Source organism: Pleurodeles waltl, chromosome 5 (assembly GCF_031143425.1).
Source record: "Pleurodeles waltl isolate 20211129_DDA chromosome 5, aPleWal1.hap1.20221129, whole genome shotgun sequence".
Taxonomy (NCBI): domain Eukaryota; kingdom Metazoa; phylum Chordata; class Amphibia; order Caudata; family Salamandridae; genus Pleurodeles; species Pleurodeles waltl.
This window is the reverse complement of record NC_090444.1, coordinates 1313638445-1313661892: the sequence shown is the minus strand read 5'-3', so window position 1 is coordinate 1313661892 and position 23448 is coordinate 1313638445. Positions and strand designations below refer to the sequence as shown.

At 44.8% G+C, this 23448-nt stretch overlaps 1 protein-coding gene across 3 annotated transcripts in view; it reads left to right on the top strand.

Annotated features, from left to right (window-relative positions):
• The window catches only part of ORC3 (origin recognition complex subunit 3), a 342442-nt gene that overhangs the window by 260155 nt on the left and 58839 nt on the right, over window positions 1–23448 (top strand). For all 3 annotated transcript variants that reach the window (XM_069235555.1, XM_069235556.1, XM_069235557.1), the window contains 2 exons: window positions 11195–11328; window positions 18752–18852. In XM_069235555.1, the coding sequence (XP_069091656.1) occupies window positions 11195–11328; window positions 18752–18852 (235 nt within the window). The remainder of the gene's footprint in view (window positions 1–11194; window positions 11329–18751; window positions 18853–23448) is intronic.

Genomic DNA, 23448 nt, shown 5'->3' with positions numbered 1-23448 from the left:
TGGTCCGTTGATCCTCCGGGAGGGGACGGGATCCATGGGGTCTGCTCCGCCCCCAGCACCCCGTCAACAGAACACCGCCACGGCGAATCACGTAACGTGATTCGGTGGGCGGTGTTCTATTGACAGGGCGGTGGAGGTGGAGCAACCTCCACTTTACCGCCGACCGTCAGTATGGCTGCCTGCGGCTCTCTGTCCAGAAAAGGACGGAGGGCTGCCAGCAGTCATAATTTGCCAAGCGGAAAACCGCCACCACTGGCAGTCTTCAGCACGGCGGTCCCTCGGCGATCTTGTGAAAAGACCGCCGAGATTGAAATGACCCCCATAATTTTCAGGATGGTCCATATGTGTGAGACCATGTCCGGCGTACCCATCCCACCTGGCTCTTCTGCTTGTCTTCATGAGCATTGCCAAGCTACACTTTGACCTGGACAAAGATCCTCTCCCTTTTAACTATGTATCCCAGCAGAACAGAATTGAAACCTAGAGACCAGGATAGCTGGTCTTTAGAATTGCTGTGGTTGATTATAAGAGTATCCCCCCCTAAACTTCAACCCCTCCCCCAGCATCCTCCCCCAACAAGCCAAAACAACATTCAACTCTAATAATTTCATTGTATCAGATGGAGTATTTTGGCTGTACATTCCTAACATTTGAATATCCCCATGCGTCAGTCTGGATCTGGAAGATTTTCAAGCAGTACAACTGCACGCCGGTAGGTGGCATCGCTCAATATTGCATCAGCTTTCTCTGCACCAGAAGTGATGTGCGCATTGCCAAGACAGGCGACACCTCGGCGCATTGTTGGCAGTTCTTTCCTTTCTACTCCAGATAGCGCTGATCTGGATTGGGCTACCCCTCAGTCACTTTTTGACTGGCCTTTTTTTAACTTTTTGTTGTCTTTTTGGGAGATTTAATTTCATTGTGTGAGGATGTTTCCCAAGAAACTAGTTAGTTTCACACCATATGAGGCCTATCATAGACAAATGTTGGCAACAGAGCCCCCTTGGTGTGTTTATGGTGCCTGGAGCCGGGACACATCCCACAAGCACAAAAAATCCAAACACTCTTCGATTTCCCCACGTGCATTGAAGTCATCAGATGAGACGAGGGTACGTTGGCACGTCAGGCACCACGAGTCAGTTGGGCTTGACCCTGGTGCTCTCCATACTGCCCTGGTTTTCCTGGAGCCACAGCAACCCCAACCAGCTGAAGGATGAGGCCTCATCTTTTAAGCAGCCTATCCTAGAGCGCTTTTGACCCCCACGGGTGCGGGAGGGGCCCCTACTGTGACCCTCCTAGCCGGTTTGTCTCAGTGCCAGTTGAACTCCGAGGATTCCTCACTGGATCCGGATTGGAGCTGCCAGCAATAACTAAATCTTCCTCAGCACTCTCTCCAGTGCCCATGCCCCTGGTGCTGCTATCCCCATCGTCATTCGTGACTCTGATATGGAGCTGGATGGGCAACGACCAATGCCGCATCTGGGGGCGACAGAGTAAGTATTTCCTGGGGCAGATCCATTGCCTTATTTGATGGATAAGCCTGGAGAGGGAAACATTAGAGAGGGATCTGGCTATCCTTATGGAGAAAACCCAGTTGAGGAGGACAACTGATATCACAAAAATGGTGAGGCTAATGGGTTGAACACCTCACCTAACACTGCCTTGGTTTCTCCTCCTACTGTAGAGAAGGGAGCCTTTTTTGCAATGGTGGTGTGGAGGGCATCTGAAGTCCTGGACCTTAAACAGTCCTCAGTGGCAATCAAGACTAAAGTCTTCACAGAGGTGCTTCAACCGGCTGTCACCCTCTCAGTACCTTTACTCCAATTCAATGAAGCCCTTACAAACATCCTGCCTGGGCTTTCTGAAAGCCTTGCATAGGGGCTCCTGAGAATAGGACAATGGCCTGCCACCACTGCTGTGCTCCTGGGGACCCCAGTTGCCTTACTCAACACCCAACCCCAGTGAGCTTGGTGGCCCAAGCCTCCTCAATGCGTAGTCATAGGGGCGCTTTCCCTACCACCCCACCGGACAGGTAATCCGAGATTGGACACCTTTAGTAAGAGAACGTTCTCTTCCACCAGCCTGGCACTACAGTTGGTGAACACCACATGCCTTTTTGGCTATTATTTCCATAGACTATGGAATTTGGTTGCACAAGTGCTGCCTATGGTCCAGAGGAGGCCCGGGCCATACTCTCCCAGGCTGTTGCCGATGGGAGAGATGCAGCAAAGTTCTCCATCGGATATATACTTGGCACAACCGACTCACTGGGTAGAGCAATTTCATTGTCAGTGGCCTTATGGTGCCATGCCTGGTGAATAACATTTGGGTTGTCAGGGCAAGTCTAGCCTTCCCTCATGGACATGCCTTTTGATGGCTTTCACCTCTTCAGAAACAAGGCGGATTCAGTGCTGTAGCGTTCAAGAACAGCAGCGCTATACCCAGGACTCTTGTCAATCCCAATCTGCCTTCTTCTCCTTTCCTCGGTACAAAAGGGGTCTCCAACTGGACCCATAACCTCCTAGCCATAGGGACAGCTGACTTCCCAACCTTTTCATTGCCGATGGCGCTGGTCCCATAGACCTCGTGGGACAGGCAGCCAGCGGTCAGGTCAGTCCACCACTCCTAGCAGCCACTGCCTTAAAGCCTCCTTAGTCTACCATCAGACTATCCTGGGTACCCAGTGGGCGACAGGATATGCCATCGCCTCCCCCAATGATGGTTTGTAACATCGGACCATTGGGTACTCCAGCTAGCCCAAATGGACTACTCCATCCCCTTTGTCACACCCCCAGCAATCATGCCACATACTTGCGATCAACTGACGGAGGACCACTTGTCCTTGCTCCGTCAAGAAGTGCAGGCTCCCTTGGCCAAGAGAGCTATAGGGAGGGTGCCTGCATCAGAAGTAGGTTGTAGTTGTTATTCCTTCTACTTTCTAGTGCCAAAGAAGAACAGAGGGTTTCATCCTATCTTGGATTTGTGCCTTCCCAACATCTTCTTGAAGAAGTTAAAAATGCTCACATTGACCCAAATTTTGTCTGCTCTAGCTCTGGGAGACCTTAATTGTAGCGTTTGACTTCCAGGACGCATTTTTCCACATCGCCATGCTGCCGGCTCAGTTATTTGCGGTTCACGTTGGGCCACAAACATTTTCAGTTTGCTGTGCTACCTTTCCAGTCTTACCAGTGCCCCTCAGATGTTCACCAAGGTGATGGAAGTGGTCACTGCTTATATGCGGAAGTCGAGGATTTCAGTCTTCCCCTACCTCTGTGACTGGTTGAAGGCGGGCTCACCCCAGGCTGCTTGTCATCCACCTTCAGACTATGGCAAACCTTGTGCACTCCCTGGGGTTCAATATCAAGATGCTGAAGTCATACCTGACTCCCTCTCAGGTGCTCTGTTTCATTGGAGCTGTTCTGGACAGGGTGCATTTTTGGGCCTATCCTCCCAAGCGGCCTGTCCAGGCTATAATACTGATGTTTCAGCCGCTATCCTGGAGTGCAGTGCGATCAACTCCGAGGCTGGTGGGCCTCATTGTCTCCTTTATCCTGCTGGTGACACATGCCTGCTGGCATGTGCAGGCTCTGCAGTGGAACCTGAAGGCCCAGTGGGCGCAGCCTCAGGGGAATCTCTCCAACATGGTCCAGATCTCAGAGCGAACCGCAATTGCGTCATTGGCAGATCCGTCCCCCTTCCCCAACCAGTCCTAACTGGGGTTACAGATTCATCACTCCTGGGCTAGGGTGGCATCTGGGAGAGGTGGAGATCAGAGGACTCCTGTCTCCGGTGAAGTCCGAGCTTCACTTAAACCTGTTGGAGCTTCGGGCGATTCGCTTGGCATTAAAAGCCTTTCTTCATTCGATCAAGGGAAGGATGGTGCAGGCGTTCACGGACATCACTACTGCCATGTGGTACAAACAGGGCAGAGTCGTGGACCCTGTGTCAAGAGGCTCTGCTCCTTTGGACATGTTTGGAACGTCAGGGCACTTCGCTTGTGGTGCAGCATCTGGCAGGATCTCTGAACGCCAGAGCAGACAAACTCTTCCAAAGATGTCTAGCAGCTCATGAATGGTGTCTCCACCCGTAGGCGGTGGAAGGTCTATTTCAACAGTGGGGATAGCCTTGGTTAGATTGGTTGCCACCGCCAAGAATACATAATGTCGGCAGGAGTTTCCAAGGCAACTCTCTCTCTGAGACTTTTTTTAATCTTTAGTGGAGCCTCCTGTATATCTTTCCATCAGTACCACTCCTGTTCAGAGTTTTCAAGAAGATCAGGAAGGACCAGGCCCAAGTTATTCTGGCTCCGAATTGGGCACAGAGTCTGGTATCTCAAGCTCTTGAGCATGACCATCAGTTCTCCAATCAAGCTGCCTAATTGGGAGGATCCTCGGTCACCGAAACAGGGCAGGGCTCTGCACTCGAGTCTGTGCACCCTCCACCTACATGCAAGGAGATTGTGCTGCAACAGTAGACAGCTTTCGACCGTGCTCCGGAAGTAAGTTAGGTTATTCTGGAAGCCAGGTGTCCCTCCACCAAGTCGATATACACCTGCTGTTGGGATACGTTTTTTTCACTGTGTGCTTCCCACAACATTGACTCCCTTCACGCACCTTTATCCACAGTTCTCTTGTTTGTGCTATTTTTGACCCAGCAGGACTGTGCTCTGGCCACAGTTAGTTTATCTCTCTGCCCTCTCTGCATTTTTGTCATTGCCGGACCAACCTTCTCTTTAAGTCACATGTTGTGGCTAGGTTCCTTAAAGGCCTGCAGCATGTGTTTACCTCTGCTCCATTCATTATGCCTCAGTGTGACATCAACCTGGTCCTCATCTTTCTAATGTGTGCACCGTTCGAGCCTACAAGGCAATTGCCCTCTTAGGCTCTTGACAATAAATACTGCCTTTGTAGTGGCTATACCATCAACCAGAAGGGTCAGCGTATTGCAGGCACTATTTGTGTACACTCTTTATATCACCTTCTTCCCAGACACGCTGGTTCTCCGGACACAGGGCTTCTTCCTTCCAAAGGTTTTCACTTTATTCCATGTAGGCCAGACCATTACCTTGCCTACCTTCTTTACTCCGCCTCACCCCAGCAAAGAGCAGGAGCGACTCCACCATCTGAACCCAAAAAGAACGTTGTTGTGCTAAATTGACAGCACAAATCTCTTTGTGGGATATGTCGGAGTCAAAAAAGGGAAGGCAGTGCAGTAGCAGACCACCTTATGATGGATTGTCCTGGGCATTAAGATGATCTATGAACTGGCTAAGAAGCAACCCCTTCACTCTACCAGAGGTAAGGCTGCAACCACTGCATTAGTGCACTTCTTTACAGTCCTGGACATCTGTCAGGCAGTGACATGGGCATCACTGTACATGCTTACAAAACATTACTGCCTGGACAGTCTGGTCTGTTGTGATGGGCACTTCGCCCGTTCGGTCCTGCAGGACTTTTTGGTTTAATCTGGTTTGCAGACCCACCTTCGGGAAGGTATTTCTTGGGTATCTCTTCAAAGGTAAAGAATCTGTAGATAGAAGTCTCTATCAGATGAGCAAGTTACTTAACCTTTGGTAACGACCCTTATCTGGTAGAAACTCTAGCTGTGAATTCCTTACTGACTCTGCAATCCTCCACTCTCTGCGACCAGGTTCAGACACCCATTTCAGGGCCTCAGTCTACCTGTTCTACTGCTTGGGTGATCTTGTTTAACCCATGAAGTTTTTCCACTTCCAGGAATGCATACTTTGTGGCCTGCTCAATTTCTTGTTTACACAGCAGAATTCCTTTCAGGTGTGATGTACTGTTTTTCCATGGCGATCTTGTCTCATATCTCCGTGAGAATTGGGTTCACTCTCATGACCCTCCATCTCGCTGATGCTCAAATAGACCTGACATACTTCAGAACCCTGAACAGATTTTTGTCAGACCTTCCAACAAACAGAAGGATAAATGTGTGACTCTATATAGACAGGTAGGCCATGTTGTCAGTAGTCGGTGATCTGTCAGGACTCCTGTTGCCCCTTCAGTGCAGCAGCATTTAGATCAGTATACAGCTGCAATTTGTGACCTTCAAATGCAATGTACTCTTTGGAGGGAACCAAAGCCATGAGTTCTTCTTTCTCACTGTAGAAATGTACATGTGTTGACCTATCTGGCAATGCCTCCCTCTGAGGGCCTGCCTCAGTGACCCTATGCTTGATGTTTAGGTTGCACTTATGGCCACTTTGTAATGTGGTTAAAAAATGTTTTGGACATAAGCTTAAATGGTGTGACCCTCGGTTTTATTGTGTTTCAATCGATTATTAAGATCTTGTTTCTGCATGAAATCATTTCCTTGGCCTTCCAGAACTAGGATCTCATTTGCCCGTATGATGTTTCTCTTTGAAGTGCACATTTACTATCTGCTCCATCTCAGACATGCAGGTGCCCAACTCTGCTACATTACTTTGTAAGTCTCAATGATGTCAAGTCCCCCTCAAATAGTGATTGTTTCCTCTTTTATTTCCTTCAGGAATTGTTACATTAGCTCATGAGATGTGGTTGTCATGAGTACAAGATGCTGTAGGTTCTTGGGGGAGGTTCTGGCAGAGGCCATGGTCTTGTCTCCCTTATCGTTCTTCACTCCCTTGGACGCTAGCATGTTCTTTATCAATTTGGCTCTGTCCCCTATTAACAGCCATGTTGCACCCTGCTTTGCTTGGGCAGGTTCACTCCAGGTGTGAGCTTCTGAGGTATTCTTAAGGGCCTTTCTCTGGTCAGTCGGAGAGTCTTGCTGTCACTCACACTCCCTTTCTCCAGTTACCTTCTTGTTCTCCGGCACTAGAAGTGGTCTGATGGGTATCCTACCGCCGCACTATACTATGAGCTTACCCCTGCATGCTGGGCCCTGTGAAGGCCCTTGTTCCTTCTTGCGCATTACACTAGCGTCCTTAGTTGCTTCCATGCCCCCTACATCAGTTGATCGGTTCTCTGCACCTATCTATATCTATATATCTGTGACTCCTGGCAGCGTTCGTGATCAGGAGTAGCTTTAGGTGTTTTTTACTCCCTTAGATGTCTTTAATCACAAGGGCAGCTTTTCAGGACTGTCCGTGACGGCAGTGCTGACTGAAGTGCTGCGGTCTCCCACCCACTGCCAAACTGATTGTCTACTCAGAGCCCATTCTGGGATTTTTGGGAACCCGGGCCTAAAGGGAATGTGCGCATCTCTTCTAACTTGCATACAAAGTGACATATTCAAGCATATTCAAGGCTGTTGCAACCCAGTGGATTCTCCTGTTCCTGAAGCTGCTTTATGCAGATCCCTCCTGGGCTGCAGCCCCTTCCTCTCAGACACCTACAAGCATCTCTTAACAGCTCATAAAGGGCTGAAGGTGTGAGAGTTGCTTATTGCCAGAGATGGATAATACTGCTGGGAAGATAAATAGCAGAACATTAGGCATACCCGGTGCCCCTCTGTGGGCAACTTGGGGTTGGGGGCAGGATTCAGGAGGGGGCAAATTACTGGACAAACCTGCAGAATGTGTCTTCTTGCATCTGGGACTAGGGGGCCCTCCCTCCCTAGGCCTTGCTACACCATAGTAGCAGGGTCAGGAGAGGGAGCCTTCTCTTGTGGGCCCAATTGCAGTGAGGCACTTTTCTTTCAGTTGGAAATGCAGGGGCACCAGAGGACCATTGTGCCATGGCCTGGCTGTGTCGCACTAGAGCACCCCAAGTTAGTGGGCTGAGTGTGGGGCCCTGGCCAGCTGCCTCAGTGCCCATCCCCAGTGCCGGCATTGTGTCCACCTTTCAGCTCCACAGTGCCTCCATATTAGCCTCACACAGACATTGACACTTCAGGGGCCTCTGTTGTTCAGGCTCTTAAAGGCAATCTAGGGAATATTCTCAGTCATGTCTCTTTCCAGAGTCTCTCTGAGGGCAACCAAACCGCAATGTACTTCATCTGAACAGAGATAGTTTTGACCCTATGGGCCTGGCTGTGTAACACTGGGTAAATAGGGTCTCCGTCCTCCAAGTCCCCACTTCTTGGTCTCTCTGGGATTCTCCATGTGGCCTCAGCCACTTTCATAGTCTTTTATTCTTACAATGAGCAGCAAGCGTTGGGGCCCATCTGCAGCTTCTGTTCCTCTGCCAAACTCCTACCCCTCTGAACCAGCAGAGCCACTGGAGCACCCAGTGCAGCCAGGTGCAGGTAGGGGGTCACATTCTCTGCAGTGACTTTTGGTTTGCTGCTGAGTTACTGCTCAGGTACTCCCTGCTGGTTGTCATTTACCTCAAAGGGGCTAAATCAAGATGGGCACTATGTCACACACTCTTTGGGGGAGGGGGGGCATGGGACCAACAGGGCCTACTGGGCCTCTAATGTGGGGTTTAAGGTTGTTTGCCTCTGATGTTTTGTGGTCTGTCCTACTATGTCTTGGCAGGCAAGGCCAGTACAACCCCTTCAGCACTTGACTCTCAGTGGTAGCGATGTTGAGTGGTCCAAAGCTTCTCAGGAAGGTAGTATGTGGCTGCACAAACACAGCACTCAATAGACACATATACTTTCAAAAAAGAAAACTATGTTTATCACATACTAATACAAAATAATGCACACTAGCATATTCAGGATTCAAGAGGCTAGGGCCGAATGGAAGCCAGTTAGCTCAGTCAGGCTTTCCTTACTGTCACGTCAATGGCTGTTCAGTTGGTTGAAGGCTTTTTCAAAGGCTGCTGGATGTCCCATTAGATCTCAGTGGTCCTGGCTGTAAGCATTGCAGCCCCCGCCTCGCTGTTCAGGTCTGGAATGTTGCAGCCACAGGTTGACTGGGTTATTGGCAGCAGGTTGGTGGGATGCCCATGGCTCAGGTTACGATGCAGTTGGGCACTTCATGGCACAGGGATGTCGGACAAACTGCACTTGATTATTTGGTGCAACGGCTCCGATCACAGTGCTGCTGAAAAATCAGGGATAGCAGCTAGGCTGCGCTATGTCTTCAAATTCACGAATTGCAGGAGAGCCTGTGGCATGTCAACATTGGGGAACAGAGATTGCTCTCTATAGTCCTCCACTCCTGCAGACCCGCTGCACCAATGTCAATGTGCACCTTGCTCTCCTGGACAGGCATTCCTCCTGCAGAGTTGGCAGCTCCTAACCTCTCTCAGCACACAGGTGATTAGCTCTTGCAATAAGGGTTAGGCTAAGGTGATACCTCCTTACCTGTGGGAAGCCAGCAGTCATGCAGACACCACCTCTGGTTGCTCAGCAGTAGTCAGCGGAGCACTCCCTTCCTTAGTCAAATAGAACTTGGAACTTTAACAACAAATTGGTTATTGAGTTCCACGTTTACACAGTAAAAGCAGACTGGGGGTGTGAATCGACTGTCTGCACTATCATAACCAGTTTATTAGCATCTTTCTCCTTTCAGTTGTCACATCGGGACAGTCTCCTGTCCGGAACCCCCACAACCGAGGTGCAAAGAGGTGTGAGCTTTCTGCACCTGGTTGTCATCAGCCACAGTGATCAGCGGAAGGCAGTAAAGCTTGTCATAAAGGGTTCATTTTACCTTGAAACAACAGAGATTACAGCCTTGTCTCACATTTCACCTCCACCATCTACCAAATGGCAGTGCTACAGAAAGACTAAACAGCAACTCCTCTCAGCAAAAGACCTAATTGTATTTTGCCTTATCCTACTCTGCCTATTTCAGTGTCCAGATCTCCTCCCTCCAGCTTCAGACTTCCACTGTCTGGTAAAACAAGCTCACTTTCAACTTGCACAAAAACTAAGGCCAGGGACATCCAGTATGGATCGTACAGGCCTCGATTTCTCTGGTACACTCATACACATCATGCATGTACCACCTAGGCCACAAACATGCACAACATACAGGTAAGCACAGAGAAGCAGAACTTTACTCAGCTAAGCAGGACTTCATACCGGTCCACAACTATGGATTCATAAAACACCCTACTCTGCCTTTACCATTCGATGAACTAAACCTATGGGACTCTAGTCCACTATCAGTACAACGAGGGCATGCTTGATTCGCCGTCCCAGGTCAGAGGACAGGTCCAGGACCTCACTCATGTTAGTGGGAGGCCTAGGCCTCTGCGCACACACACTAGATTAGTGTGAGTTTAGATCCAAAAGCAAAAACCAGGAATACATCCTGCCAGGCATTCTGGTAGGGGACATGTGCAGCATATTCCTGTCTCAACACCACAATGTCACTCGTTCAAGAAATATTAAAGCCCCAGTGGTTACTCTTCAATCCCATAGAAAAGGACCTGAGCGCCAGCTGGCCTGCGGAGCTTCTACCCTACCCTCCACAGTGGGGTGGGCTCTATGGCCCCACCGGTCATGCCATCCATCTGTTAAGATGGCGGCCGCTAAACCCACTTCCCTAAGGGTGCCTCTGGTGCTCTTTTATATCCTCGGACAGGCCTTTCTCAATGTCTTTCCAGATGTTTGCTGTCATGGGCACTCTGCATCTTGTGATTTCCCCACTGGACCGTGGCAGAGTGCTGCATAGAGGAGACCCTCCTCTGTGTCCACCCAGCCTTCTCGGCCTTTTCGGCCTTTTCAACGGTCAGTTCTATTTGTTAGTCAGAGAACCCATGTGTGCCCAGCAACATCCTCCTCCCCTCACTCTGCAGTACAAGTAGAGCTGATGTGAGGTCCCTGAGTGGCAAAAGGGAGCTGATGGTACTGATTGCAGCTCCCACCAGCCCCCTTAATGATTTTTATTTGCTAACTAGTCAGTAAATATAATAACCTCAAAAGAAATTGTTGAATAAAGAATCATCTAAATAAGAGTGACACTGTTACTATCAGTCCACCACTGGTGTCCGAACATAAACAGACACCCCTTGAGAGAAGGGCAGGGGTAGAGACACACAGAGACTGAAGGTAGAGGAGCAGAAGAGGGCACAGACCTTTATAGTTCTTTATATGTGATAGAGAGAGGGTTGTTGTTTGATGGGAAGTTGAGAGCTGTGCTGGTTTGGCTCTGTGTGGTTGATCACACAGTAAGCTGGATTTTCCACTGTGTTTTTTCTTACTGCATTACTTGCAACAAACTTATCAGTAATTATACCAAACATTGTCGTAAATGTAATACTCTCCAGGGTAGTTGCTAGTGTACTTTTTTAACAAGCAGTTGGATTTCTTCGTGCCTGTTGACATTTATCTAAACTCCTATTTCTTTTAGGATGTTGGCTAAAGAGGAACTAGTGTCTGCCCTGAAGAAAAGTCTAGAATTTCTTAAAATCTCTTCGAGGAAACAGCTCAGTGATGCTGCAGAGAAAATGGAAGAGTTCCTGGCAAAATTTCAAAGCCCAGAAAGTGAGTGTCAAGCTTCCTTGATCTGTACAAGTTGAACAGGACAACACATTAGGCATTTCTCTGAAGGAAACATATATGTGAAGCTTTGTTCCATGATGCCTGGGCCATGCTTGGGTGAGCAGTTGTTACTTGAAATGTTTTTAGGTAGCCCACAAGTGGGAGGCCACCCGTAGTACACTATCATAAAGACAGGACGCACACGTGTAGGTGTGTGCATATATTGCTTGTAAGCAGTACCGTACTGCTCTCAAGCTACGTATTTAGGCATTTTAAGTATGGTGGTAGTAAGATTTGCTTTGTGTACGTACATCCATCTGCGCACTAGGTTCCCGACTTCTCCGCACTCGCTGCTATTGTATTGAACAGTCACATACATAGATATTGAGGGTTTATTAGGATCATCAGACGCATCTGATCTCACCATCTTCCTACTTTCTGTAACCTCATAAACTCCACTGCTGCCAATGCCTACTGCAACTCCAAATCTGTATTTGTGCTTGTGTATTGTTGATATATTTAAGACACGTAGCTAAATATAGATGTATTGAATATAGGAGCCACTATGCCCACCTACTTTGCCCATGTTCATACCTGGTACAAATTCCTAGGCTCTATTTAGTCTTATGTATTTTCCTTGACACTATAATTATACTACACACACACACACACGAGTTTCTGTATTTGTAAGTGTATGTCCGCTTATTTTGTCCATTTTCCTGCCATCTGCAAAACTGTTTTCAGTCTCAAGCATTGTCTATGCCCCGACTCTACAAATAAACTTTATATACAGTGGGGTTTGTGTGTCGGTATGTATAACTTCTTTTAACCCCTTTGTATGCATGTATGACCAATAAGCCCACCTATTCTGTCAATTTTCCTGTCATTTAGAACACTATCTGCAGCAGCCAGCTCTGTCTTTGGCTTGTTCTTTTATTACGTCTTATAAAGAGGTATGCCCAAATAGGTTTTGCAGGTCATATTCCCCATCTCTCTGTCTGCCACAACCTCATTGACCCTTCTTCGGTTCCTCCTATGTCTTTGCTCCTAGTACCTAAGAAAACACCAGTAACTTGTCGGATGAACAGAGAAACCGATAACTTTAAGGAGCAGGCCAGCCTGGAAACAGGCTAGAGATGTTGGATAGAGGTCCTTGAAGGGAACCCGGACAGCACCTCTTCCACCCTTAAATGTAAAAGCCTTGCAATCAGTGACAGTTATTGAAACTTAAATGCCGGTCTTCAATTGTACAAAGAGAGCAATCATACACAACCTACACTGGGGCGTAGGGACTTCCCCCTTCAAATTTTTGAAAAACATAGCAAAATGTGATCCATTTTAGCACACAGTTTGTTAATGAAATAGGATAACATGAGTATAAAAGGCAGTTCTTTAGGGATACTCTGGAACTGTTCAGATACCGGAGATAAATAATGTAATTATAATTACATCCCAAAATAACAAAATTGCACATTCCAATACTGAAAGGCACGTGTGTAATTTGATTTTATATATGTCTGTTCTTCCTTTTTACACCTGAAAAGAAGTTCCTCCAGTCAACCACGAATTGGAAATCGGAGTTATTCATAGAAACACTTGCACACATTTCTTGTGTCTAGATCATTTCCTTAAATGTTATTCATTCATTATTTCTTCAAGAACACTATTTCACTAAACATACTTGCATACTTTTAAAGAAACTGGAGTAATCAGAAAGGTTCAGAAAAAATACTTTCAGAATAGTACCCCCTGCTACCATGTGCCTTCGTGATGAAATCTCCTAGTTCATAAAGACTGTGACAAATTGTAACCACACCTGAATAGAGGAAACAAAAAGCTATTTTTGGTTAGATCAATTACGTAGACTGTTACTGCCCTATTCGTTCAGTGCACTTCTCAGCACGAAGGATGGTGAATCGTTTGGCCCTCATTGTGGAGGATATTAATTAAATGGATGTCTTCATCGGGACTGACCTTTTGCATACATTGATGCTCGCATATTTGACTTCTTTAAAACTCGAGCTATTCTATAATCTAATCCTTTTGATAGTCTGTCATTTTCCGAGTAAGCGTTACAACCAAGAACTCTCTTGTGTTCTTGATTGCAGGTCTGGGGGGTGAAATCCAGGCCATTTGTAGACTGTTTAAGCCGGCTGCTGCAGTTGATGTGAGTGTCAGACATCAAGGACACTGATGGAAAAGGGGGAGGTGGCAGAAGAAATGCAGCTAGGACAAGGGCTCCATCTTGGCCGCTTTTTGACACCACTATGTGTGAGCCACCTCCTTGCGAACTGTTTGCCAATGACTGGGTTAGAGAACGAAAACGTGACGAAGCATCAACAGCAGAACTGTTGATGTGATTATGGCCTCTTCAGGGAACACAAATATCACTGTGAAATGTCTCCTGAATGCGGCTTGAAATTAATTACAAACAGAAGATTCCTCATTGGCAAACACTGGGAAAAATATCACTGAAACTAATGAGGTATACAACGATAATGATTGGCGATCCGCTTTAATTACCATCACGTAATCATTAATAAAAACATCATAGTTTTTAATGAAAATGTGATTTGTTTTCTCAAAAAATATTTCACATTTGGTATTGACCAGTTTTAAATATATATATAGTAGACTGTCAGTCCCTTTTGGTCTTCCCATGTTCCTACCTGTTGTGCACAAAGTGGGCCTTTATCGAGGTATCACAACTCCTACTTTAGCCGGAAAATATACCCAGTGTTCAGGTTAAGCAATGTTATGACACATTCCCATTTAGACACAGTGCTTGTAGATTGTTTTGATATTTTTATTGGCTATCCGGTAAATCTGTTATGTTTGTGACTTCAAAGGATTTGCAAAAATACCTTCCATGGTCCACACTTTACTTTGACTTCAACCTGGCCTTCCCAGAACTCATTTTCACTCAGCAGGGCCCACACCTATGAAAAGTTACCTTAATGTATTAAACACCACCCCTGCTTGAAAGGCATTTTGTAACTTGAATACTTAAAGAAGTTTCCATGGACTATAGAATGTTTCTGCAAACCTTTGATTGGTTTGTTGTTTCCTTGCACCTTGAGGGCCGGTATTGAGCAACGACCTTCACTCGAAGGCCTTGTCATACTTCTTCATGGTGGACATTAACTGAATGAGTCATCACTGATTTTCCAACCAAAGCTTTGCTGTAAATTTGTGAGGGTGAGGCTGTAGCCTAGTGGACTTCCCCAAATAGGACACCAAGGCATATCCTTGATCATTAATGGGCACCATTCATTATGCCCTATTACTTTAGAAGCTCCAGAACTGCAATGCGGAGTGGCTGAGGGGTAGGGGGGCAGTGTCTTTGTCCCTTCCCCTCTTTTGTTTTTGGAAGCTAAAGGGCTGGGTAGACCAGTATTTAATGGACTGAGGGCATGCGGGATTATGTCTGAGGGACACTTGCCGTCGTGTTATTGCTTTTGCAGGCTAGAGGGCATCAGCTTCATGGAGTGTGTCATTTTATTTGTTGTGTATAAGACCACCAACAGCTATCTTGGATTCTAAATCGAATTCTGTGGTGGTTATCTGGATTTCAGAGTTGCTTGTGTGCAATGCTTGACCTCCATGCAGTTTACATTTCTTATTTCAGTGCAAACGCACCTTGCTCATTGGAGTACCTTGCTATTATATTAAAACATGATTTTGGCAAATAAAATATGTTAGACCCCAAGAAAATGCCAAGCTGGAAAGGGAAGCTTTGCGGCTGCTATAGATGAACTTCAGAGTAGGGAACTGGCGAACAGAGGAAGGGGATCTCTCAGACCAACCTCTGTAGTTCATTGGTGTACACCATCATAGCTCCTCCTTTCTGAGTTCCTGTGTTAAATCCAGCAAGTGAATTATCCTCCTTTACTAAAAGTAGCTTCTGCCTTGCCACTGGGCACGAGCTTTTCCTTGCAGCTGCATGGCACCATCACAGAATGCATTATGAATAGATGCCTAGAGAGGGTTCTTATCCACTTTTGGAAGGAGGAGAGGGCAGGGTCTTGGTGGGGACAGAACCTTGTGGCGAGAGCTACCTAAGAGACACTCTGACCTCCACCAATCCTCCACTGTCTATCCTTCCCAAAAACAAAGGGTTACTGAGGCTGTCGCCGATTCCTTGTGTGTTTTCATACTCCTTAATGTACGTTGGCTGCTTACGCCTTCCAAAGACTAGATGGAATTGCACTCTTTGCAGTGGTTTCCAGTTAGTCTTCCCTGCCACCGTGTTATTGCGGTTCCTCATCTGGTGACTGTGTGAAGGGAGCCAGGCTCTTGTGACACATGGTGACACCGTGTGAGTTGTCAGGTCCTTACTTTGTCAGTGTTTACTGTGAACAAGAAAAATGCACAGTTAAAACAGTGCTCCCATCTTCCCAAGCATTTCGGAAGTGCGTCACTGTTGAGCCAAATTTTTCTGAGGATCTTTGTTGACACAGATGCTTCTTTGAGTTTCAGATTAGGTGAAGTTGGCTCAGATGTGACTATTTTATTTCTGAACTAATGTTTTTACATAATAGCATGGCAGCTGTACCTACAAAGAAGAATCACTGAGTGTTTGAAAAATAGCACACGCTGTAGAGCTGTGGAGCTCACTGGTGCCTGCATGTTTTACTTGCTGTTTCTTTTTCCACTAAAGGCCGCAGCACGATTGAGATGTAGACAACTTTAGTCCCCAGATGCATTCGATGGTTTGTTATTATTTTACAAAATTCAGAAAAAATTACATCCTGCTTTTGCGCTCTCTCTCTCTCTGTGTGTGTGTGTGTGTGTGTGTGTATATATATATATATATATATATATATATATATATATATATATATATATATATATATATATAATTTCTCAAAACAATCTTCAACCATAAATCGCTCATACTTGACTACTGTAGTGAAAAACATGTCTTGGTGACTATTTGACGCGCATTAATGAATATGAAATGCTTTATCAGCACATTGCAATGAGGGACGTAAAGAAAACTAAAATAAGTATTTTTTTAACTTTTTGTTTCAGTGGATTATTCACTGCAAATTATTCTGTTTATATGAGATCAAAGACACATGGCATGTAGGTTGGACATCCTAACCAATGACCTTGTGGTTAAACGTACTCTTAAAAATCGAAACATTCGGAAAATTTTCTAATTCACTTGATAGAAAAGTGATTTTTTTTATGGGAGTAGAAGTCAGACGGATACACTTATCTGCATGGTTAAGCTGTTATTCGTAGTTACAAGGCTCAGTTCTGTCTTTGGACAGTTAGCACATTTCTCCATAGTAGTGGGATAGAGAGTTGTTTCTCTAACCTGGAAATCCATGCATACCCACCACAGTACTTGTTTGCCCTACCTTATTTGCCCCCAGTTTCATCTTATATAGTCAACCTAAGGCATGCCTTAATTGGGAATAGTTGAGTTTCTGGTCGTTACTAGGCAGCTGGGTATCCATTTACTTGTCGCAGGAGAGCGAAGACTAGGAGTGTAACTATGGATGCTCAACACTAAAGGCATTACCAGCCTACCATCCAAACCAGTACTTCCCGAACTTTTTAGAAAAATGACCCAATTTCAGAACAACAAATTTTTCTGACTCATGTAGCTTTAATGGACATGAGGCAGACAACATTTTAATGTAACTGAATAACACTACGCTACCACACAATGCTTTAGAAGTAGCATATTTTCCATTGAAATGGCCACTGACTTTGCACAGACCTACAGTTTTACTGCTAAACTATGTTGCACACAAATGATGTGTGGAAATCAGGCTTTAGTGAATATTTATCATTTGTGCAAAAGTAAGTAAAATGTCTTGATTTGTTTTGATCCATTAAAAATCTTTGTTTTCACCAGACTTCAGAATTTTAAAAAAGTGCTTCATTTTTGCTTTCCTAACTGCTGAATATGTACAGGTATTTACATTTTGTTGTGTGTTATAAAAAATGTAATCCTGTTACCTTTCCTCTCACATTCACTGTACCCGAGCAAGATTATCCCATAATTCAGCTTATTTCTCTTTCTCAGACTGCAAAGTGAGAGGAGTTTGCAAACGCCAATCCCATGTTAAAAAAAACAACAACAAAAAAAACATAAGCAGCAATTTTTCAGAAGGCATAGCTTGACATTTCGCCTGTCTTTAAAGGGCAGCAAATGTGACAAAATAAATACAGAATTTAAAGGCATTATTATTTATATAATCCTTTTACTTTCGTGGCCCACCAAAAATCGACTTGCGGCTCACTGATGTCAAAGTCCCAACGGTCCATTTCCACTCTGAACTAAGATAAGGTTGCCACATTGGATCTGTCCTCGGCTTATGCTTCTAATACATCCATATACTTATTTATACTCTCCTTTCAGTACCCCACATTTTTTGTGACAAAAAACTCAACCCCATACTATTTCAGCTCGCACTACCTTGCCTGCCTAAACAACACACCTCTGTTCAGAAGGAACTTAAATTGTTTCTGAATGTTATTTTCTCATACATTAAATTATATTTCTTCTAGAAAATATTCTTGCCAACAGACCCAAAGTTTATAGTGTATTTACATGTTAGAAGGAATACGTTTAAAAAAGGCATTCCTCTGGATTCTGAGTCACTGTATCAATAACAGACAGTGTATTTTAAGCAAGTTTGTAAAAGAGTCCCCACCCTCTTATCAAGGTGACTGAAAATGCACCAATTGATGTCATCTAAAATTTTCACTCAACAGCAATAAAAGCAAAATGGTTCATAATAATGTTTATACCGCTTACTCAACATTGCCACACAAAAAAAGGTAGTAGCACTGATTAAGTGGTCTTCAGTCAGTCAGATTCATTACTATATTAAATATTGGTAACCCATTTCTCACTGTGTTGGGACTGGTACATATGTCTTTATTATTTTTCAGCTGTACAATGATTCTTACTCTCTAATATGGGGTACTACATCCTTGAAGATACGGTCATTGGTGTTCCACTATCGGTAATTTGGTATATGTGCAGTTCACCTGGATAGATGGAGTGCTCTCTGCCAGTTTCTCTTTCTGGAAAAGTAATTAGAATTCTTGTTTTATGCAGTTTATCTTTATTTATGTAGGTAGTGACAAGGAACATTGGTCCACATGAACCATTTGTTGATATTTCTGACCTGCACTACTTGTTTTCTGACACAAGGCTGACTTTCATTATAACGTAGTATAGAATAACCAGGCAGCAATCCTCCACAGTGTAGATGAAAATTTGGGGTGCAAGGCCTCCTATGAAATGCACATTTACAATCCTTTTCCTAATAGTTGGATTCAATAAAGTTTTCAGTTTTAAATTCATTTCCATTCTTAAATTTGCAAAGAAAACAATTCTCTGTGCTTTTTGAGATGTTCGGATGTTGCTAAACCCTCTGTACCATTTATCATCAAACAGGCCTAGATTCTGGTCAAGTGGACCAAGCCAGGAACGAGGAGGAAGAAGACATTTCACCACAGAAGTCGTTGCAGAAAACTGATCTGTATCATCTTCAGAAGGCAAGAATAATTTTCTTTCTGTTGACCATTTTCCAAATCCTACATCTTCAGTTTCCTTTTAGGGTATTTACAGGACATACTATTTGTGTAGGCTACCCTACCCCAACATTTCTTAGTGTATGATCTGTTGGTTTTCTAGCTTTCCATTTTTACACATCGTATTCTTTTTTTAGGTCAGCCCTAGGCAGCGCTTGTGCTGTCGCTTAGCAACCTGTTGTAAATGCTTCATGAGGTTCAGCTCCATCCATTTCATGCCATTGCTTTTAATCTGTCTATGTCCGTGTCCTTTAAAAATCCTTGCTTCCTAGTGGTCAGTCCTGCCTCTTTGTCCCTCCTTTTTCTCTTCCATTCCTCCCACGGAGCAGGGACTAAGCACTATCATTCCGTTATGGTTCTTTATCTGTTCTTTGGGGGACTATTTTTTTGTGTCCTGCTTTGTTACTGTTTGCCTGTGTTTAGCTTCGGCTCCATAGATGCTTACATTTAAAAGCATTCCTCCCTCCAACCTCCTCTTAATGCCACACTTGTGTTAGTGCTGCCTCCTGCTCCACTGCTTGTATTTTTTAGCCTTTTTTTTTGCGATTTTAGATGTCGATCAGCAGTTGGACTTTTTTTAATAAGATATTTGGTTGGTTTTGGGCTTTCTTTGGAGGGGGATTGGGTTTGTTTAAGCCTTTGATCAGCATTTAGGCATTTGTAATTTTGCTCCCTTCCATATTTAGTTTCAAATGCCATTGTTTACGTTTTTTTTATAGTAGACATGGGAGAGCCGATAATGTGACTTGAACCCTGTTCCCCAGTTCCTAAGTTGGCAGCTCTGTATGTTACGCCACATCTACTCTATCGAGGACTCAAGGAGAGTGCATTTGTTATTGCGTTGTGTTCTTCATGCACGTCTCTCCCCCTGCGTTTCTCTCTGTTACCTGCCCCCTTCCACTTCCATGCCCTTAAAAAAGCTGGTGCACGCTGACCAACCATCTCACATTTCACAACCTAAGCTCAGCTTGGCATGCAACTATTTCTGTCTGGCTGAGACCCTGCTCTCTGAGACAGAGTGGGGCTAAAAGAGAGCTCTCCGTTATGAGCCTGTTCTGCAAAAAGAATGAGGAGCCCCGAAGAGAGCCGATGAGCTGCCATTGCGCAATATTCTGTGGGATACTGGTCTCCAGCCTGCTTCTTTGGTCGCTTTCCCTCCTCCCCCTCCTGTTGCTGTTGTTTGCCCCCTCTCTTCGCCTTGGTTGTTTTTCAGACACTGTCTTGCTTGCCCCCCTCACCCTCCTATCATAGTGCTTGATGCAGAAAAGAAAGCACTGGCCGCATTCTAGCACTTTGTAACTACTTGTGAATCAGACGCAACTTCTGCACAGAGGCTGTGCCTGCTCAGCCCGAGCCCAGCTGGATCAGAGTCTTGCGTATGAAAGGAGGCCGTGCACAGCATGGTAATACCTGCTCATCATCACACCTATGCCTATCCGAACCACCGTCCCAGGCCTGCTTCTCTGCTGTGTGAGGTCAGCACAGCGTGAAACCTTGGCCACTGGCTCATTGTGGTGCGTCGTCCAGTCCTGTGTTTATTTTTAAGTAGCTTAGTTTATTATTTTTTATTAAACTATGCTATGGCTGGCTGCTCAGAGGAGTACACCAAACAGGTCAGACTGTACACCAAATAATTCCTATGTTTATTGTGAAAATGTGAAAAGCACTAACATTCAGTTAAGATTTCATAGCACATCATAAATTTCAAATGTCAGCACCAGTGCCTTTACCGTGCCATCACCAAAGAACATACATACAATCATGGGCTGGTGAACACACTACAGTGTGACTACAACCATAAACGTACTGCTACCTGAATAGCACACGACTTAGCACCTTAAATACACTTTGTGCACATTACATTGTAGACAAGTGCGGCCTGTGAAGTGACCTCAGACAGTCTTGTTTCAGTAGAATGTGGGTGGCGAAGGAAATCATTACTTACCCGTAGCAATCTGTTTGCATCTTGCACCGTAGATTTACATGTTGTGCACACTTATGCCTCTAGTGTTGTACTAGACAGGCTACAAGTTGTTTTTCTTTTAAGAAGTATTTTTGGTTGTGAACCGAATTCTGATACTCCCCTTAAAGCCCCAGTGCACCAGAACAAAAATTCCACCTCAAATTGCGTTTCTGTCCCTTGTTAAACTTGGTAATACAGTCCACATAAATGCACTCCACACCATGCCACATAATTCCAGTCAGCATAATTTCACTAAACGCCGCGCACATCCACGTCACACAATTCAGTTCTACTCATTTTCATTCTACACCACATAATTTTAAAAAACACATCATTCAGCTCAACACAATTACACAGCACACCACATACATCTAATCCACACCACAGAATTCCACATCATGCCACACAATTCCACAGCACATAATTAAACTCCACTACATACCACTCTAAAACACAAAATACCATTCCAGATAAGTACAGTCCATGACGCGCACTCACTCCACATAATTCCAGTACACTCAATACCACATAATTACTATCCACATAATTCCACTGCACACCATGCCACATATTTCCACTACATACATCCACTCCACACCACACAATTCCACCACAGTCAATTCCACAGCCAACAATTCCAATCCAGCCCACATAATTCCACTCCAAAGCAAAACACATGGGTAAAAGACATTATCACTTACAACGCCAGTAGCTCTAACTCTCACAAATGCGAGACCTATTGCATTACAAATGCTTGTAAGATTATCTGTCCGTTCTTAAATTAGTACAGGTGATACCCATTTGTTTAAAAAAAAGCGCTATTGGATTCTACTAATCAAGTGCATTACCAGTCAATCTTCGCTCTTGTGGCATCTGAGAATCTCCGTCCTCCTCAATCTCTTCCATGAAGCTGATATTTTGAATATTGATCCGTATTCCATTTAATGTATTTTACACCACTAGAGAGAGCTGTGGCTCTACTATCTCTCCTCTGAGGTAGGTCATTAGGTAGAGCTAATGTTTGACTGATTAATTCCTGAAAACCGGGGAGCTCAGTCTTAACTCCCTGCTTACAATCAGTATTTCGGCTAAGTACCCTCCTTACTTTGGTTTACCTCAGAGTCTCAAGCTAATTAACCTTCAGTAAGACGTGACAGTATTGGATTGCTATCTCCGCAAAATGTATGTGTTGTCTTATTTCTCTGTCCTTATCATTTCTGTTATTAACACATGGAAAGTGGTAATGTGTTCCTTCATATCCACTAACACTGTAGCTTAACTTCAACATCGTGGCCTCATTAGGGCAATTGAAGAATTATTATCTTCTAGGCTGCAGCTCTCCCTTCTTTCCGAAACTCAAAAAAAACTGTTTGCGTGCTCTGAATTCTGTGATGTCAGTAGATCAGATCAGAAAAGGATCAGTGGCCTTCCGGGCTTGCATGATTGTGGGAGGATGAATGATATTGAGGCTCTACTACACTTACAATTCAGATATTGGACCTCTCAATAGTCCCAGGATTTGTGATACAATTCTTTTGACTGTTATTATGCCTAACGTTAGGAAGCACTTTTTTAATGTAGATGTCTTCCCATTGGTCCATATTGTTATTCCTCATCTGTGAACATGTAAGAGCCATGTATGAGTACACATCCTGTCAGTAGACTAGTACTGCCAGGCATACCCGTTTTGCCCATGTACTATTTCTCTTGATAATCAGACTAATGAAAAGCGGATAATATGGTATGGCATGCACTTAATTTAGGTAAGCATTAAATATTCAGTACTCTGGTGCATCAAGAAATCAAGAACTCACATTACAATGTCTCCAGGCTTTGCTTTTCCAAATCAGAAAGAGAATGCAGAATTACACATTTAGTGATCCTTATGAATATTCATTCATCTCATTCCTTCAAATGCGGTGTCCCCGAGTAGTCAGCTCTTTAAATCCGGTCACATGCTTTTGATGTTCAAACTAAGCAAAATAATGTCTACCAATCGTTTCTGCCTGCCACTGGGAGGTAGAGTCTTTGCTATGCTGTGTAGTCCAAGAAAAATTGGAGTTCTCATTTGCATAAGATATGTGGGTGTGATGCGTGTGGAAGCAAGTATCCTAGTTACTGCATCTTGGAGAAAGTAGGACAAGGGTGCTGCTTTCACCAAAGATTTTTTTTCAAAATGCTCTCTTCTATCCAAGATTTTGATCACAAATCTCAGCTTTAACTATCCTGATGGGATCTGGATTAGGTTATGCTATGGCACTCCATCTAAAACTGCCAGGAAAGAGAATTTGACACAAAGAATGAAGGTGATTATACTTCTCTCAAGGAGAGAGTTTGTCTGTAGGAAACTGGACTTCTCTTTGCAGATGTCGTTGACCCCCCCCCCCCCCTCTTCTTGCCCTCATACGAATGACTGGATGCTGGTTTTACAATCTGACAATGCACTGACTCCTGCTAACCAGGTTCCAGTGCCACTGTTCTCTTCCCCCCCCCCCCCCCCCCCCCCCCCCAACCACCCCCGCAAAACAAAATATCCAGTTCTAACCTAGTGGAGTAGGATGTTAGCACACCTGTAAGTCCTAGTAAATAGTACCCCT